The sequence below is a fragment of the Amphiprion ocellaris genome, chromosome 21 (assembly GCF_022539595.1).
Source record: "Amphiprion ocellaris isolate individual 3 ecotype Okinawa chromosome 21, ASM2253959v1, whole genome shotgun sequence".
NCBI classification, from domain to species: Eukaryota; Metazoa; Chordata; class Actinopteri; family Pomacentridae; genus Amphiprion; species Amphiprion ocellaris.
In genome coordinates, this window is record NC_072786.1 from 1,529,304 (window position 1) to 1,548,128 (window position 18,825).

Below are 18,825 nucleotides of genomic sequence, written 5' to 3' on the forward strand. Positions count from 1 at the left end.
AAAGGAAATCTCATTAACGATCATTTTTTGCCTCCACAGATTAAACATGGCTAATAAATTAAATATATATTTCATTAATTATCAAACATCCAAGGGAATCCTTGGATTTGTTGGGTTTTCATGTATAAAGTAACAAAATTATACAAGAAACAATAAATAAAACAAAAATAATTAATAAAAAACAGCTATTTTTCACTAGTAATCAGCTTAAAAATGTGTGTAAAATAAAACAACAAACTGAAGACACAAAATAACAAAATGAAAATGAAAAATCCTTGGATTTCTTGTGTTTTCATATGGAAGCTCTAAATGAATCTGCTGAATCCTTCATGTTTATTACAGTCAAAATCATCGTTTTCTGTCATTCTTGTTGGTTTTTATATTTAAAATCCTCTTTTCTGTGTCTTAAACTTCTCGATTTGTGACATTAAAGTGAATTTTTAAATGTTTAAAAGGTGCTTCTGTAACTGTTCATGAAGACTTTAGGATCATTAATGGTTTTATTCTTTAACGACCCACTTGAGTTCGTAACCTGCAGGATTTAAAGGATTAATTCAGCTCAGAGTGAAGCTCAGAGTCTGAAAACAACAAAAGATCAGCTGCTGGTTATTGACTGGGCTTTACTGTTCTGAATGTTGTTAGGTTTTTATATTATTCTGATTTGTTATGTGAGTATTTTAATCTCAGATTTGTGTCTTAGTTGGTTTTAATCCTGATAAAAACCCAAATTATCTTCAATTAGACGTCAGAATCTCAGGTTTGTTTCTTCGCCGACACTTTTAAAGCTTCTTTAAAATGGAAATTATTAATAACTGAATAAAACTGAACACATCTAAATCATTTATTTCCTCTACAGTGGTCATAAATATGGTGCTTAAGTTGAATAAAACCATGAAAACTACTTTAATCTAGTTACTTTTACAAACTTTGGGTTCGTAATTATGATAATTAAAGACGTAATGCTTCACAATTCCTCAGAAATAAAGTAGAAAAACTGATTGTTTTATAGATAGTCAACTTTAAAAGGGGCGTTTCTTCTACCAATCATTCTGTAATTGCTGAATTAGTGAAATCTTTGAACATAATTTCATTAGAAGTTAGTTGTTTGGGGCGCTAAAGGGCTGATTGGAGCTGATTGAATGTGTTTCGGTGTTTAGTTAAAAGGTTAATTTAATTCTGAATCAGTAAATACGTTTTTAAAAACTCGTCCACGGTTGTTTTAAAAACTCGTCCTCGGTTTGCGGCTCCTTCAGGAAACCTTTCACCTAACCTCGTTTCAGGGTTAAATTTGTGCGTTTTAAAACCACTAAAGCGGGTTAAAGTGAAAATTGCGTTGCGTGAAGTGCAAGTTTCCAATTGTGCGGCTTAGTGTCCGGCTAAAATGCCTTGATCCTCTTCCATCGGGGGAATTGGAGCAGAGATAAGGACAGATTTCCCTCCGGATTGAAGAAAGCTGAAAATCTCGTTAAAGTCCGGCTGTAAGATGATCGGCCGGCCCAACGTTTGCGGCTCAGTTTTGGGTGTAAGTGGTTTACCAGCGTATATAAAGAGGCTCCGCCAGTCGGACGGCAGCACAGACTCCGGTCATCATGGGGAAACACTTCCACCTGTACGAGAACATCTCCAAAGTGGACCCCTTCGAGGGGCCCCAGCACTACCTGGCCCCCTCATGGGCCTTCAACCTGCAGGCTGCCTTCATGGGCTTCGTCTTTTTTGCCGGAACGCCGCTGAACTTCATCGTCCTGCTCGCCGTCGCCAAGTACAAGAAGCTTCGAGTTCCCCTCAACTACATCCTGGTCAACATCTCCTTCGCCGGCTTCATCTTCGTCACGTTCTCCGTCAGCCAGGTGTTCTTCGCCAGCCTCAAGGGTTACTACTTCTTCGGTTACACCTTGTGTGCTTTAGAGGCAGCTGTTGGGGCCATTGCAGGTAAATGCAACAACAAACGGAACAGGTGAGCAGACTGGGACCAGATGTGTACATGTAACCTGTTCTCCTTGGGTTCTCCAGGTCTGGTGACCTCCTGGTCGCTGGCGGTCCTTTCCTTTGAGAGATACCTGGTCATCTGCAAACCCTTTGGAGCCTTTAAGTTCGACACGAATCACGCGATGGGCGCCGTCCTCTTCACCTGGGTCATCGGGGTCCTCTGTGCAACGCCGCCGTTCTGGGGCTGGAGCAGGTAAAGAACTGACAAGAACCCCGTCATGTCGGGAACAAACCGATTTAAGTCAACAAGTCGTATTAACCCCACTGGTTTACGTCAACTTCTTCCAACTTCAAAACTTGCTTTAAGGAACTTTATGGCCTGCACCTTACCTTTCGTTGCACTTGTTTCAATGACAATAAAGTGAATCTGAATCTGAATCTGAAACATAATATTGAAGATTTTTAAAGGTTCTTTTGTTTCTTTATCAATGTTCCCAATGTCTGGTGAAAATCTTACTAATTTGTTGGCAGAAACCCAACAGAACCAAACTTTCCTTGGATCTGAGAAAGTTCTGTTAATGGGAAGTTCCCAGAATGTTCCCCTGAAAGGCAGGATAAAGTTCTCTCAAGACTTTCTAAGATGTTCTTCTTGTCCTTTGTTTGTTTTAATGGAACACTGTGGGAACGTTTTACAGACATTCTATCTATCGCCGATTTAACATTAAGCATCGCTGCAACTTTATTCTAAGGAACGTCAACATAAAGGTTCCATTTCCTCCAAGTGAATTCTTAATGAGGAACTTTGACTCTTTATCTCTACTCAGAGGAACCGGCGGTTGAGTTCTAATGTCACAAGTAAACCTCGTTTTTGCACTTTTACCAAAACTAGAACAATAGTTTAAAGAGAGAAACCCAACAAGACCAAAGTTCCATCGACCCAGCTAGAACTTTTTTAAATCTAAAAATGATCTGAGAAAGTTCTGCAAAGTTTTTTTTTAGGTTCCCAGAACTAAAAGGCAGAAAAAAGTTCTCTAAAGAGACTCAGTAAAAGTTCTTAAACTATCAAACTGAACGTCCTTTCTTTGTTATCTTGTGGCAATGTTTTACAGAAAAACGTTCTGTCACGTGTTCTCTAACAACATCCCAAAAACATTCTCAGAATTTTGCAGGAACAATTTATGAGGCCTTGATTACATCTGGAAATTGATTCTTAAATGTTCCTTCTAGAATGTTTTTGACCCTCCAAATATGTTCCAATTTAAATGTTCTTTAAAATAAAAAATACCACAAAAACATACCGAGAGAACGTCTGGCAGAACTAGGCTCTGGGAGGTCGGACGTCTGCCTCGACTGGTCGGGGTGAGGGTGAATCAGACACACCTTTTGCAGTGGTACAGCTGAGATAGAACCCCATGTTCTCGGTTCTAGGTACATCCCTGAGGGTCTCGGCTGTTCCTGCGGTCCCGACTGGTACACCCACAACGAGGAGTACAACTGCACCAGCTACGTCTACTTCCTGATAGTGAGCTGCTTCATCCTACCGCTCACCATCATCATCTTCTCCTACTCCCAGCTGCTGGGAGCCCTGAGAGCCGTGAGTTCCACCCACTTCACCAGAAAAAACGTTCTTGGAAAGTTCTGTCGGGTTCTACTAATCTCATCATTCAGTTCTCAGAATCAGTAAACACAAAGCTAACTAAAGATGTTCTAGAAACATCCAGCGATGACACGGTTAGACTGTTACATCCCAACGTTCTCAAAGAATAGTTTTGCACTTACAGCGTTCTTTTTCGTTGTGCTGGAACATTGTGGAACATTTTGGGAATATCATGTAGATTCTATAATGTGGTTCCTCAACGACTTCCTCAGAACATTGCAGCCCGAACGCTCCACCTTTGTAAGTATAGAACATTGTGAGAATGTTATATAGAAGAACATTCAATAATGTTTTCCCTCTAGAACATTGCAGGCGGAACGTTCCAGCTGACGTTCTGCCATCTGAGTTCTCAAAAACATTTTGAAAATGTTTTCAGAAGTTACACGGAGAACATCCTTCCAATGTTATCGTTGGGGGGGTGTTTATAGAGGAACGTTCTATAACATGTTCCCTCAATAAAAAGGCAAAATGTTCCACTTTTAATATATTCCATTGCAGGAACTTTAACATGTTCCTAAGGCCTCGAGAACATCTGGAAAACACTGTTCCACTGTTGTTTTGAGAACGTTCTTCCTTTGTTGTCATGGAACAGTGTGAGACTCTTTTAGAGAAGAGTGTTCTATGATGTGTCCCCTCAGGAACATCCCCAAGATCCTCAACAACTTCTACAAAGTTCTTTGACAAAGTTCTGCCATTGAAAACATTAGTAGAACTTTGTCAGAACGTTTTATGACATTCCTGTAATGTGATATATGAAGACTATAAAATGTTCCCACAATGTTCTACAGTGTTATATGATGACAGAAGAAGAACATTCTAGGGCAGAACAATTTAACATGTTTAGAACATTTTTAGTTATCTCACCTTTAAGAGGAACGTTCTGAGAACTTAAGGAGAACTTCCCACCAAAATCATTAGTAGAACTTTGTCAGAAAATTTATGACATTAACACAACCTTGTCAGAACACTGTATGACGTTCTGACGAAGTTGTACAAATGTTTGCAGTGGTAGAACTTGTCAGAACATCATAAATTGTTCTGGCAACTTTGTCAGAATGTTATATGATGTTCTGACAAAGTTCTACTAATGCGTTCATTGGTAGAACTTTGTTAGAACATCATAAAATGTTCTGGCAAGGTTCTGCAGCTGTAAACATTACTTGAACTTCGTTAGAAAACCAAAAATTGTTCTGACTAAGTTCTACTACTGAAAACATTAGTCAAATTTTGTCAGAATGTTATATGACGTTCTGACAAAATTCTACTGGTAAAACTTTGTTACAACATTATAAAATGTTCTGGCGTTTTTACATTGTTAGAACATCATAAAACGTTCTGGCAAGGTTCTACTGATGTTTTTAGTAGTAGAACCTTGTCAGAACATTTTATGACATTCTGACAAAGTTCTACTAATGTTTGCAGCGGTAGAACTTTGTTAGAACATCATAATATGTTCTGACAACTTTGTCAGGACGTTTTATGACGTTCTGACAAGGTTTTACTTATGTTTTCAGTAGTAGAACTTTGTTAGAACATCATAAAATGTTCTGGCAAGGTTCTGCAGCTGTAAACATTACTTGAACTTCGTTAGAACACCAAAAATTCTTCTGACTAAGTTCTACTACTGAAAACATTAGTCAAATTTTGTCAGAATGTTATATGACGTTCTGACAAAATTCTACTGGTAAAACTTTGTTACAACATTATAAAATGTTCTGGCGTTTTTACATTGTTAGAACATCATAAAACGTTCTGGCAAGGTTCTACTGATGTTTTTAGTAGTAGAACCTTGTCAGAACATTTTATGACATTCTGACAAAGTTCTACTAATGTTTGCAGCGGTAGAACTTTGTTAGAACATCATAAAATGTTCTGACAACTTTGTCAGGACGTTTTATGACGTTCTGACAAGGTTTTACTTATGTTTTCAGTAGTAGACCTTTGTCAAAAAGTTTTATGGAACAGAAAAGTTCTAACAGTAAATATGACCAAAGTTGAATTTGTGCCTATTGATCTAAAGTTCTTGAACGAGGAAGAACCTTGTTGACGGAACGTCAAGTCGACTTGATCTAAAAACACTGAGGTTTCTGTTTCCACTTCCTGGTTTGACGCTCTCTGATTGGCTGCTTCCTGCAGGTCGCCGCCCAGCAGACGGAGTCGGTGTCCACCCAGAAGGCTGAGAAGGAGGTCTCCAGGATGATCATCGTCATGGTGGGTTCTTTCGTCACCTGCTACGGTCCCTACGCCATCACAGCGCTCTACTACAGCTTCAGCGCCGACGAGAACAAGGACTACCGGATGGTCACCATCCCGGCGTTCTTCTCCAAGAGCTCCTGCGTCTACAACCCGCTCATCTATGCCTTCATGAACAAACAGGTGAGCAGATTACCGTCCAATCAGAAGCTCCGATCGGATAAATCCACACGTAAGCTGCTTAGAGACAGCCGAGCCTGGAGGGAAACGTCTCGTTTGATTGGATCAAATTAGAAAACAGTTAAAGCAAGTTTACGGCTGATTCTGTAAATAAATAAATCAATAAAATAAATGACTGAATAGATTAATGAATAAAATCTATGAAAAGCTCTGAAAATCTGCCCCCTAAAAATAAAAAAAGACAAAGGAATACTTTGAGGGTTTTTTTGTCATTTTTCACAGGTGAACATGTAAATTAATTTTTTCTGTAATTTTACTTTAAAACAGGAACAATCTGTAAAATATTTTTGTACCATTTCTCAATTCTTAATGTACATTTCCTTTCAAATACCTATAAAATAATGATATTTTAGCTGATAAAATAGTAAAATAGTGTCGTTTATGGTCAAACTGTGGACTTTGTTTTTTTTTCCACAGTTCACATATAAATTAATACTTTTTCAGTGATTCTACCAGTTTTTATCCTCAACACCAGTAAATTGTTTAATTACAGCGAAAACCTTCATTATTACCTGTGTTTGTGTGTTTTATTGAGTTTTATTGAGTTTTACTGTTTTATTTTAGTTTCACTGAGTTTTATTGCGTTTCATTGAGTTTTATTGAGTTTCATTGAGTTTTATTTGAGTTTTGAGTTTTATTGAGTTTTACTTAGTTTTATTTGAGTTTCATTGAGTTTTATTTGAGTTTTAATAAAGTTTTATCGAGTTTTATTGAGTTCTAATTCTTCCCGTTGTCTCGTTTTTGTCCTCAGTTTAACGCCTGCATCATGGAAATGGTGTTTGGAAAGAAAATGGAAGAATCCTCTGAAGTTTCTTCAAAGACTGAGACGTCTTCAGTCTCAACAGCTTCTTAATGTTTGGATCCAAATGACACCAAACACCAAAAAAGGACATTTGAGTTTCCATGAAGGATTTTTCCGACTTTTCAGGAGTCGGAACCTTTGTGAGCTCTGAAAAGATCTACGACCGACCGTGTAAATACAGTTCTAGCTTCATTTTAGCGTAGAACTTGTTTGTTAAGATAAAAGGCAACGAAAAAAACCAAATAAAAATGTCATGAACTGTTTGTCTGTTTAAACTTTTCCACTGGAGAACCAGCAGAACGCCATCTTAAAGAACCCACAACAAACTGCTTCTAGATACATCATTAAGTCTTCAGAAACATTTTAACACCAGATCTTAAAACCTAAAGGTTCTAAAGAAAGAAAACTGTTTAATCAAACATCCAAACAACGTTTTTATTTTCAATAATGTTCCTGTAAAGTTAGTAGAACGTTTTAACTTCAACATTCAGGAACACAGACAATGCTCTACAAAAACCAAGCAACATTCAAGAACAGTTCTCCAGATGTTGTCAAGACCTCAGATGATTTTTTATAAAATGTTCCTATAATGTGATATTAACTAAGGTGGAACATTCTGCCTACAATGTTCTGAAGATGTTTTAGGGATGTTGATTATAGAATGTTCTTCTAATCCAACAAAACATTCTCACAATGTTCCAAAACTACAAAGAAAGAACGTTCTCAAACTAATATTCAAGGCCTCAGATGACAGAACGTTCTTTATAAGATGTTCTTATAATGTGATACATTAACAAAGGTGGAACTTCCTTCCTATGATGTTCTGAGGATGTTGCTGAGGAACACATTATACAATGTTCCTTTGCAAAACATTCTCACAATGTTCCACAACAACAAAGGAAGAATGTTTTCAAACCAACACTTAAAAAAAAAAATGTTCTCCAGATGTTCCCAAGGCTTCAGAAGGCGGAATATATTTTATACAGAACGTTTAAAAACATTCCTGTAATGCGATATAAGAACATTTTTCCTTTTAATTGAAGGAACACATCATAAAATGTTTTCTATAAAACACTCTCACAATGATAAAAGAAAGATGTTCTCAATACAACATTCAGAAAACCTTTCTCAACATGTTATCAAGACCTCAGATGACAGAACGTTCTTTATAAGACGTTCCTGTAATGTGATATATTAACAAAGGTGGTGGAACATTCTCACTGCAATGTTCTGAAAATGTTATAGGGATGCTGTTGAGGAACACACTATAGAACGTTCATCTACAAAACGTTCTCATAATGTTCCACGACAACAAAGGAAGGATGTTCTCCAACCAGCAGTTAAAAAATGTTTCCATATGTTCTCAAGGCCTCAGACCACAAAAGTTATTTTGTACAGAACATATAAAAATGTTCCTGTAATGAGAAATAATAACAGTAGAACATTTTGCCTTTTAGCTGAAGGAACACATCATAGAACGTTCTTCCCAAACAGTAACAAAGGAAGGATGTTCTCAATGCAACATTCAGTAAACATTTTCAAGATGTTATCAAGACCTCAGATGGCAGAACATTCTTCATAAGACGTTCCTCTAATGAGATATAACAACATTAGAGCATTTTGACTATTTGTTGAAGGAACACATGATAGAACATTCTGCTAGAAGACGTTTCCACAACAATAACAAAAGAAGGATGTTCTCAATGCAACATTCAGAAGATGTTTTCCAGATGTTATCAAGACCTCAGATAACACAACGTTCTTCGTCAGATGGTTCTATAATGTGAACTATTAACAAACATGGAATGCTCTACCTACTGTGTTCTCAGGATGTTTTGGGGAACACATTACAGAATCAATAAAACGTTCCATAATAAGAAAGGTAGAACGTTCTCGGTGCAACATTCAATTTTTAGAACAATGTTCTCCCCAAGCATTTTTAGAACGTCTTTCACCTCCAAGAAGAACTTCCTGCAAACAGACAAAGCAGAACTTTGTCAGAAGAACCCGCCAAAAGATTAAAAAAATCCTCAAATTTACGGTTCTAGATCAAACTTTTAGGTCGTAAACTTTATTCCAATGGTTGAAATAATAAAGTTTGATCAACTTTTAGTCAATTTGAACTAAATTCAAGTTAAACATTCTTCACCTTGAGGTCAAGATTTCAAGTTCCCACCTTTATCGAAACATTTATTTACGTAATTAATGTTAAAAGTTTAAAGTATCTTCAATCGTAGAGTAAAACCGTTTGGTGTTTCAACAGAATTTCAGTAGAAAATGTCAAAAAAATCTGATTGTTTTCTTTAGTGCATCGGTTCTTATTGGGGCTTTCTAGAAAATTAAAACCTCTTTAGTCTTTTTTTTGCACTTATTTGGGCTGAAATGTGTCTTTAGCATCCAGCTGAGTCAAATTTAAACAGAAAATGATAAATAAAGTTTCACCCAAACGACGGGAAATTAGTAAAAAACACTTTTTAAAAATGGACGAAATATTTAAAAAAAATTTAAAATTTTACAAAAACAACCCGACAGTAACAAAAGTCTTCAAGTTAAACCTCAAAACAAACTGCGACTTTTCTCTTCTGGAGGTTTCACTAAATAAATTATTCTCCAAAAAGGTCACTTGTTCCGTCTAGAACTCGTCGTGTCGCAGTAAAGCCTCGCCGAAGTCCGTCACCTGGCTGCCCACAAACACGTCATACTTGTCCAGGATCTCCTTCTTGCTCAGCTTTCCGTCCTGAATAAATAAAAATGGAATAAAAAGTATAAAAACATCATGAATACCAACCAAAAAACACAACAAAGCAGCTAAAAACTCACCAGCTCTTGTTTAAGCTGCACTGAAATTAATTAATTTTGTGGTTTCTGACTAAAAACCATGCTAGCAGTTTCCCTTTGTTTCCAGTCTTTATGCTAAGCTACGCTAATTAGCTTCCGGCTGTAGCTTCCTGCTCAGCAGGAAGAAACAGAAATATTCTGATTAGTTTGACCGCTACAAAACGTTCTCACAATGTTCCGTGACAACAAAAGAACGTTCTAAAACTAATAGTCAAAAAATTTTTATCGAACCTCAGACGACAGAACTTTTTTTTTTTTTATTACAGAACGTTTTGTAACGTTCGTCTAATGGAACATAGCAAAAGTGGAACATTTGACCTTTTTGTGGAAGGAACATATGATAGAACGTTCCTATATAAAACCACAATGATAAAGAAAGGAAGAACGTCCTCAACGCAACAATCAGAAGATGTTCTCCAGATGTTCTCGAGGCCTCAGATGACAGAATAGTTTTTATACAGAACGTTTAGTAACGTTCCTGCAATGGGATATATTAAAAGTGGAACATTAAGCGTCTTTATTGAGGGACTACATTATAGAACGTTCTTCTATAAAACGTTCTCGCAATGTTCTGTGACAACAAAGGAAGAACGTTCTCAAAAATTTGATCGAGTCCTCAGATAACAGAACTTTTTTTATGCAGAACATTTTTGAATGTTCCTGTAATGTGATTAATTAAAGGTAGAACATTTAGTCTTGTTGTTGACGGAACACATGATAGAACATTCTTATATAAAACGTTTCCACAGTGATAACAAAGGAAGAATGTTCTCAAACTACATATTCAAATTCAATGGTTTTTATAGAGAACATTTAATAAGGTTCCTGTAATGTGATGTATTAAAAGTGGAACATTTTGCGTTCACAAAAATGTTATTGAGGCCTTTCATTCAAGGAGCCTCACAGGTACTGTTAAACGGAACCATGCTAGCAGTTTCCCTTTGTTTCCAGTCTTTATGCTAAGCTACGCTAACTAGCTTCTGGCTGTAGTTTCCTGTTTAGCAGGAAGAACATCTGAATCTCAATATTCTGATGAGCCTGACTGGTACCGGGTGGAACACATGGACTAAAAGTAAAGTCTGGGATCTCTGGGACCTTGTTGGCGTCGGACTCGTGCAGCAGGTGTTTGGCTTCGGCCTCGGCGTGGTCATAGTCGGCCGGAAGGATCCAGTCCAGAGTTTCCTCTCTGTCCATCTTCCCGTCGTTGTTTTTGTCTCTGAACTCTGCGAACTGCTGACGTTCCGTCGCCACCCAGTCAGGTTCTTCTTCTCCCTCCTCGGCGGTGTACATGTCGCCTGAAGACGAGACCAAAAAAAACTAAGAAACCAACTTCAAACCATTTATTCAACCTTGAAAGCATTCTAGGTGTAATCTAATGAGCAGAATCCGTTAGTTAACTGGTTTCACCATGAGACCACAATCTCAATCAGGTAAGATGAAGATCTGATGTAACCTGTAGAAGTGCTGCCCCCTGCTGGCGGACTGAAGAACACATTCAACCACAAATACAAGAACGGCACCTCATTTGTTCCATCATGACGGAACAAAAAGAGACCATAAAAGGAGACCAAATCGCCAAAAAGGTTACAAAATTACCACAAAGAAGTACAAAATCAGTGCAAAAATACCAAAAATAACCACAAAAAGAGACAAAATCAACACAAAAATGGCCAGAAATACCACAAAATGACACAAATCACCACAAAAAGAAAAGCAAAATTACCCCCGACTAAAAATCTACACAAAAAGAGTCAAAATTACCCCAAGGGGTAGGTGTACTCTAGAACTTCTCCTCTATGGACTTCTGGAACTCTGGAAATATTCACAGTATGAAGGCAGAACTTTACATGTCAAGTTCCTCTGGAACCACATTTTAAAGCTGATTTAATGAGAACATAAAAGTTCTACGGTGTTTTTACCGATGTACTCCTTCAGGTTGATGAAACCGTCTCCGTTCTTGTCGATGTCTTCGATCGTTTCCTGTCAAAGTGAGCAGACATTTGAATATTAAACTGTACGTTGCTGCTTCAGTCTTTTATCTTTCTCTAAATGTTCTCCTGGTTCCGTCGTCTTTCTCACCTGAACCACAACATTCTTCATGTGTTCGTGATCTTCAGGATGAAGGAATGCCGTGAACTCCTGCTTGTCTGCGATCAAATCTCCATTCCTGTCGGCGACTTTGAAGCGTCTCTCGTCCCTCGCCATCATGAGCATGTAGTTGTACTCCGAGTCCGCCTGAGGGTCGTCTGACGGAGAACCAATCAGAGAACCTCAGAGAACCCATGTGCTGTTTGAAACTCTCAGAAAAATGATACTATTTGACTGGTTCCTCATCAGGCTTCATGGTTCTTCAAAACACCACCATCACTTCAATTTAGTGGATGGTTCTTCACCTACTTTTGATGGTTCATTTAAAGGTTCTTTATTTCTCCTGGGGTTCTTTGGCTTGGTTGCAAAGGACAGCATGAAATTAGAGCAGCAACTAACAATATCTCTATTATTATAGTTAATTATTTGTTCTGTAAAATGTCCGAGAACAGTTAGAAATGTGCGTCAGAGTTCCTGGCGATGTTATAAAATGCTGTTCCGTCAGACCAACAGTCCGGAACCTAAAATACTAAATGTGTTCTAATGGAAGGAACCCGGAAATGCTGCAAATTCTGATATTTAGAGTTCAACATAGAAAATCAGTTTGTCTCCAGCTGTCAGATGTTTTCAGTGTTTTATGATTTATCCACAAGTTCAGTGAAGGTTTTACGGTTCAACGTTCCACCTCACTGTAACTGATTTAGTGTTTTTCTAAAGGTGACGCTCTTCACACCCGACTGAACCCAATGAAGTACAGAGGAACCTTAATAATCTTCCAACAACTTCTTAATGTTCTCATTATTCAATCTGTACAGAATAAACTAATAGAAAATGCTTAAAGAACCATTTATTTAAAAACGTTACTTTTTAAAAGAGGTTCTTTAGTGAACCAGGTGGTTCCACAAAAAACTATTCTAAGAACAGTTCCAGATAGAACCTATTCTTACTCAAGTTCTTTGAAGTTCCACTTCTGGCGCCTTAAGAAAACGGTTTTGTGTGTTTTTTCTGGGATTAAAGAACGTCTTGCTAAAAGGTTCTTTATTGAACTAAAAAAGGTTCCTCCACTGCATCACTGTTTAGAACCATTTTTGGTTCCAGTTAGCGCTTTTATTTTACTGAGTGTGCTCTCAGGAAAAGGAAGGTTCTTGAATTGTTCTTCAGAAGGTTCTCTGGTTCTTCAAAAGCACCAACACCAGCTGAAGGATCTCTTTATTGAGTGGATGGTTCTTTAAAAGGTTCTTCAGCGTGAAGTTAGAGCTGTAGCTAACAATTATTTTCATTCTGGATGAATCATTTGTTCTTTACTGAACCCGGAGGGTCCATGAAGAACTATCCTGAGAATGGTTCCCTGCAGAGCCTACTTTTGCTAAAGTTGTTAAGAGCGCCACTAAAGGAACCGCTTTTTGATGGTTCTTTGGCAAGATGGTTCTTTAGATAACCTCCTAGTAAAAGGTTCTTTCCTGAACTTTTGGATCCACTTAGCACAGTTCTTTTTTATTTTACAGTTAGAACGGAGAGTGCTTGGGTTCTTACCTAGATAACTGCCGTATGTGACATTCTTGTACTCCTCCCAGCTGATCCGGCCGTCGGCGTTCAGGTCAAAGTCATTCCACTGATGTTCCACGCTGTCGTAGATGTGCTTCTTCTGGGCGTTTTTGATCCAAACCTTCAGCTCGTCTTCAGAGACGAAGCCGTCCTGGTCGCCGTCGATTTTATCCACGATGATTCTGCAGACAGACGGATGTTACTGAAGGTTTGTTCTGTTATGGTTCTGTTCCATCCTGAGAAACGTTCTCCTGAACTGATCCTATGAGAACATCCTCAGAATCAGCTGATTCTTTATCCACATTAGCCTCTAGATTGCTATGACTACAGGCAGTTCACGTTTTAGGTTTAGTTTATTGTAAAGTCAATTATTTAGCTAGCTAGTGCTACAGCATGCTAATATAGCATAGAGTTATTAGCCTAACCTAAAGTCAGATAGTTAGTTTGCAAGTGCTACAGCATGCTAATATAGCATAATGATATTAGCTTAACATAAAGTCAGTTAGTTAGTTAGCTAGTGCTATAGCATGCTAATATGGCATAATGTTATTAGCTTGACCTGAAGTCAGCAAGTTGGCTAGCTAGTGTTACAGCATGCTAATATAGCATAATGTTATTACCCTAACCTAAAGTTAGCTAGTTAGTTAGCTAGTGCTACTGGATGCTAATACAGCAAAATGTCATTAGCTTATCATAAAGTCAATTATTTAGCTCAGTAGTTCTATAGCATGCTAATACATCCATCCATTATCTATACACCTCTTAATCCTCACTAGGGTGATGGGGGGGCTGGAGTCTATCCCAGCTGTCTCAGGTGAAGGCAGGGGACACCCTAGACAGGTCACCAGTCTGTCACAGGGCTACATACAGAGACAAACAATCACTCTCACATTCACACCTACGGGCAATTTAGAATGATCAATTAACCTCAGCATATTTTTGGACTGTGGGAGGAAGCCGGAGTACCCAGAGAAAACCTACGCATGTACAGGGAGAACATGCAAACTCCATGCAGAAAGATCGCGGGAAAGCCGGGACGCGAACCAGGGATCTTCTCGCTGCAAGGCGAAAGTGCTAACCACTACACTGTGCAGCCCCGCTAATACAGTATCTTGTTTTTCGTGTAAGCTAAAAATTAATGAACTAATTTTTGTTGCAAAGAATCATGGGACTGTGAATGTTCAAATCCAAATAGTTGAATTAGTATTTCTGTGATGGTTATTTCCGTTGTTTGAATTTTGATTTGGTGATTTTTAGTGGGTTCTTTTTAGACAGAAAGCATTCTGGGGGTTTAGCTAGCAAAGGGCCACCATGACAGAGACTCCTGTGAGGATTAATGACCTCCAGACAGCGATTACATGCAGAAAACGAGCTCATTTTAACCTGAAATTAAATATGAAAAAGCTCTTTGACTGTTCTATGATGCCATCAGACGACAGAAATGCGGCTAACACCACATTTCAACATTAAGACAAGCTGTTCCTGAAAAAGTAATGACTGCGTTAAATAGATGAACTACTTGTAAAACTTTTTAATGTTTGCCAACTTTAAAGACGCTTAGTTTAAATAACTTTCATGTAGTGGTGGAACATGATTTTAAAAAATTAATCTAATTAATTACAGGTTTTGTAATTAATTAATCGCAATTCGCACTGTCAAATAGCAATATTTGACACAATAAGTGAAGTTTTTCAATTCAAATGAAATTGTGGTTGACAGTTGAATCAATGCATAGACATAGACGTGTTTATAATTTAAAATTAATACAATTTTCAAATGGGACATATAAAAAAAAGTGATTTTGATAAGGGCTGCACAGTGGTGTAGTGGTTAGCACTTTCGCCTTGCAGCAAGAAGGTCCCTGGTTCGCGTCCCGACTTTCCCGGGATCTTTCTGCATGGAGTTTGCATGTTCTCCCTGTGCATGCGTGGGTTTTCTCCGGGTACTCCGGCTTCCTCCCACAGTCCAAAAATATGCTGAGGTTAATTGATCATTCTAAATTGCCCGTAGGTGTGAATGTGAGAGTGATTGTTTGTCTCTGTATGTAGCCCTGTGACAGACTGGTGACCTGTCTAGGGTGTCCCCTGCCTTCACCTGAGTCAGCTGGGATAGACTCCAGCCCCCCCCCCATGACCCTAGTGAGGATTAAGCGGTGTATAGATAATGGATGGATGGATGATTTTGATAATTTAAAGCCTGGATTAAGTTTGTTTTTTTCCACTGTATGGCACATAAAATCAGCATAAGTAGTTCAAGGAGCTTCAGAAAGTTGAAAATCCAGAGATTCATTCTGTTTTCACCTTTGCTGGGTCTGATAAATGGTGTCATTTTGATGGTTCTTTTTATAGGAATATCAATTTTTATTTATGTAATTTTTTTATAAACAAAAAGTTTATAATTAAGTTATTAAGAGATATTTTTGTTGTTTAGGTTATTCCTCCTCCAAGGAGGCAGAGCCTCAACGGAGTAAAAACTTAAACCACAAAAATGTTTCATTTCTATTTATCTGCATTTTTCATCTGTCTGCTACATTCACAGGTTACTGCAAATCTAAGTGCAATTATAGCGATTTTATTCAACATTTTAAGACTTTCTGTAAACTCAAGCACTGTCTAGAAAAGTGGTCTATTATGGGATGGCTACACCGTTAGCCGTTAGCATGACTCGTAGCTAACGTTAGCTCTGGTGCTAACAGCAACATGTTTTACATTGAAGTGATCAGAAAACTCTTTGTTGCACAATTTGCTACAACCACCTTTTATCCAAGCTGCCATCAGGAAGATTTTTAAAAGAAAACTTTCCTCCCAACAAGCTCAGTGAGTCTCATCTTCCTTCACTGTTCACCAAACCTCCTAGCGCTGACGTCGCTCCTGTGTATCTTCTTCACGGCAGACCATAGACCGTCTGCTGCAGACACACTTTAGGTTCATTACCGCCACCTACTCGGCTGGAGTGTTCATCAGAGTTACTGGTGTGCCACAAATTAGGGAACTGAGAAAAGTGCGATAAAATATGTTAATTTATTTAACACGTTATTTTTTGTTACAATTAATTAATTGAAATTAACGAGTTAAAGTCCCAGCCCTACTTTTATGTTGTTTTTTAACAACTCAAGATATCGACAGAAGTTTTTTTTGAGGACTTCAGTTCGTCCAACCTCAAATGTCTTATTATCACTAAAAACCTCTTTGTTTAAAGTTAAATTGTAAAGTCGGCACCATTTCCTGATCTAATCCGTGAGTTTAAGGGTTAGAATCGTTAGAACCGTTGTGTTTTCAGGATCTAGATCTCCTGAACCCACCCGAGTCTCCGTTTGCTCTCCTCCGGGGGCAGATTGTCGAAGGTTTTGGCCTCATCTTGGCCCAGGAAAGCTTCGTGGTCATAGTCATTGTTCTTGTCGTCGTCGTGCTCCAGGTTGCTCAGAGGTTCTTCGTGGTGAACTCGACTTTTCTTCTCGGTGGGTTTGCTGCTGCCGTAGACGACGCAGAGGACGAAACACATCAGCATCGGACGGATCATCGTGAAAACTGAAACCCAAAGACAACAAGGTCAAACATCTACGCTACAGACACTGTTATGTTTTTAAAATGGTTTATTTACAGTGAAGTTAGAACTTTATTATCATTAAAAATAAGGTCAAAACCAATCAGCAGGGACGCTTAGCCCCCAGTAGCAAGGAATTCAAGGTAGCTAGCTAGGGCTGCATTCAGCTCATGTGGGATAATGCTATTAGCTTAACGTGAAGCCTGTTAGGTAGTTAGCTAGTGCTACAGTATGCTAATATAGCATAATTCTATTAGCTTAGCATGAAGTCATTTAGTTAGTGAGCTAGGGTGACAGTATGCTAATACAGTATATTGTAAGTTTAACGTAAATTTAATTAGTTAGCTCTCATACAACAGGCTAGATGTTTAGCCTAAAGGAGTGAGTAATTGAAGAAAGTGAGCAAGTGCTATATCAAGCTAGTATAGTATACTGTCATTACCCTAACCTAAAGTCAACTAGTTCATTAGCTACTGCTACAGCATGCTAATACAGCATTATGTTGTTAGCTTAACCTAAAGTCAGCTCATTAGTTAGCTAGTGCTACAGTATGCTAATATAGCATGGTGTTACTAGCTTAGCATAAAGTTAGCTGTTTAGCCAGCTAGTGCTACAGTATGCTAAGAAAGCATAATGCTGTTAGCTTAGCATAAAGTTAGGTAGTTAGTTAGCTAGTGCTACAGCATGCTAATATAGCAAAATGTTACTAGCTTATTGTAAAGTCAATTATTTAGCCAGCTAGTGTTACAGCATGCTAATATAGCATTATGTTATTAGCTTAGCATAAGGTTAGCTAGTTAGCCTTTTAGACAGAAAATAATTTTTTTTTTGACCACTGGTTCGTTAGTTTCATTTTTATAGAAAAATATTTATTATTATTCTTTATCTACTGAAGAACCTCCGTTTAACTCCAACATGTAAACAACAAAAAACTGTAAACGGTTTATTTGTGTTTATAATCAGAAAAAAAAACAGAAGCTGATGTGTTCTGCTGAAAAGTTTCATCTCACCTCACAGCTGTTTCCTGATGTCATCAGAGCAGTAAAAACATCATGACGCTGTTTAAAGATTAAATTATGTTTTCAATAAATGTAAATAAAGATTAAATAAATATAGAGTTTAAATAAATATAAAGATTAAATAAATATAAAGTTTATTTATTGATCAGAAGAGGAAGAAAGGAGGATTTTAATCTGTTTATCTGCTGTAGTTTGAACAATGTTGATGATTAAAGCTGCTTAGTGAGGTTCAGAACATGATCACAAATCAGTAGGATCTTCTATCGATAATAAACAAACAAATATATTTTAATGAATATAAACAAACAGAGGCTCAGTTTGCTGTTTTTAGAAATAAACTGAATTAAATTTTTCCTCGTGATGAGTTTTCTCTTGCAGTAGTTGGTGGATGTTATCGATCCTCCTTCCAATCAGTCTCATTATTGATTATTGATCAGGAGCAGCTGCAGCTTCCTGATGACCATATTTGGTAAAAACGCTAACCTCCGCAGCAACAAAAACCAACACGCCGTTAAAAGCCGCACCGACGGACTCACCTGTGGACGTGCTGCTCGTGCACCTGGCGGCGGGTCCCGGTGTCTCCGGTGCTTCGTGTTTACCGACTCTTCTGTCCCCGCTCTACCGACCATCACACGCTCCGGCCCCGCAGTCCGGTTTCCGTCCGTCCGGCCCGAGCTGCAGCCAATCAGAGGCCGCCAGGAGGATCTTCTCCCGATCTGATTGGTCCACTTCAGCAGGCGCTAACGTTCCCGCGGTGTCGTCAGAGGGAGCCGCGATTGTGCTCGCCGCTCATTGGCTGTGGCTCACTCATGGACCAATGAGAGGCTCCGCGGTGAGAAAAGTAACAGAGATGCTGCCACGTCCTCAAACACTGAAGAAGCAGAGAAGAAAAGCTGAAGAGGAACCAGAAGAAAACAGAAAATAAACATTTATCTATTTAAAAAATTTTAAAAATAAAATGAAATGAAGTAAAT

General features: G+C 38.2%; 2 protein-coding genes across 2 annotated transcripts; one reads left to right on the forward strand and one right to left on the reverse strand.

Annotated features, from left to right (window-relative positions):
• The first annotated feature begins 1,567 nt into the window (after positions 1–1,567).
• LOC111586084 (putative violet-sensitive opsin) lies at positions 1,568–7,081 on the forward strand. The gene is made up of 5 exons (XM_035941774.2): positions 1,568–1,929; positions 2,011–2,179; positions 3,355–3,520; positions 5,720–5,959; positions 6,768–7,081. The coding sequence occupies exons 1-5, from the start codon at positions 1,590–1,592 to the stop codon at positions 6,867–6,869; spliced, it is 1,017 nt and encodes a 338-aa protein (XP_035797667.1). The 5' UTR covers positions 1,568–1,589; the 3' UTR covers positions 6,870–7,081.
• A 158-nt stretch (positions 7,082–7,239) lies between these two features.
• Positions 7,240–18,538, reverse strand: calua (calumenin a). The gene is made up of 7 exons (XM_023295784.3): positions 18,388–18,538; positions 16,591–16,816; positions 13,278–13,471; positions 11,736–11,902; positions 11,576–11,636; positions 10,752–10,951; positions 7,240–9,555 (listed from the first exon to the last, which is right to left on the reverse strand). Exons 2-7 carry the CDS (start codon positions 16,806–16,808, stop codon positions 9,451–9,453), a joined length of 945 nt encoding a protein of 314 aa, XP_023151552.1. The 5' UTR covers positions 16,809–16,816; positions 18,388–18,538; the 3' UTR covers positions 7,240–9,450.
• Positions 18,539–18,825: the final 287 nt, after the last annotated feature.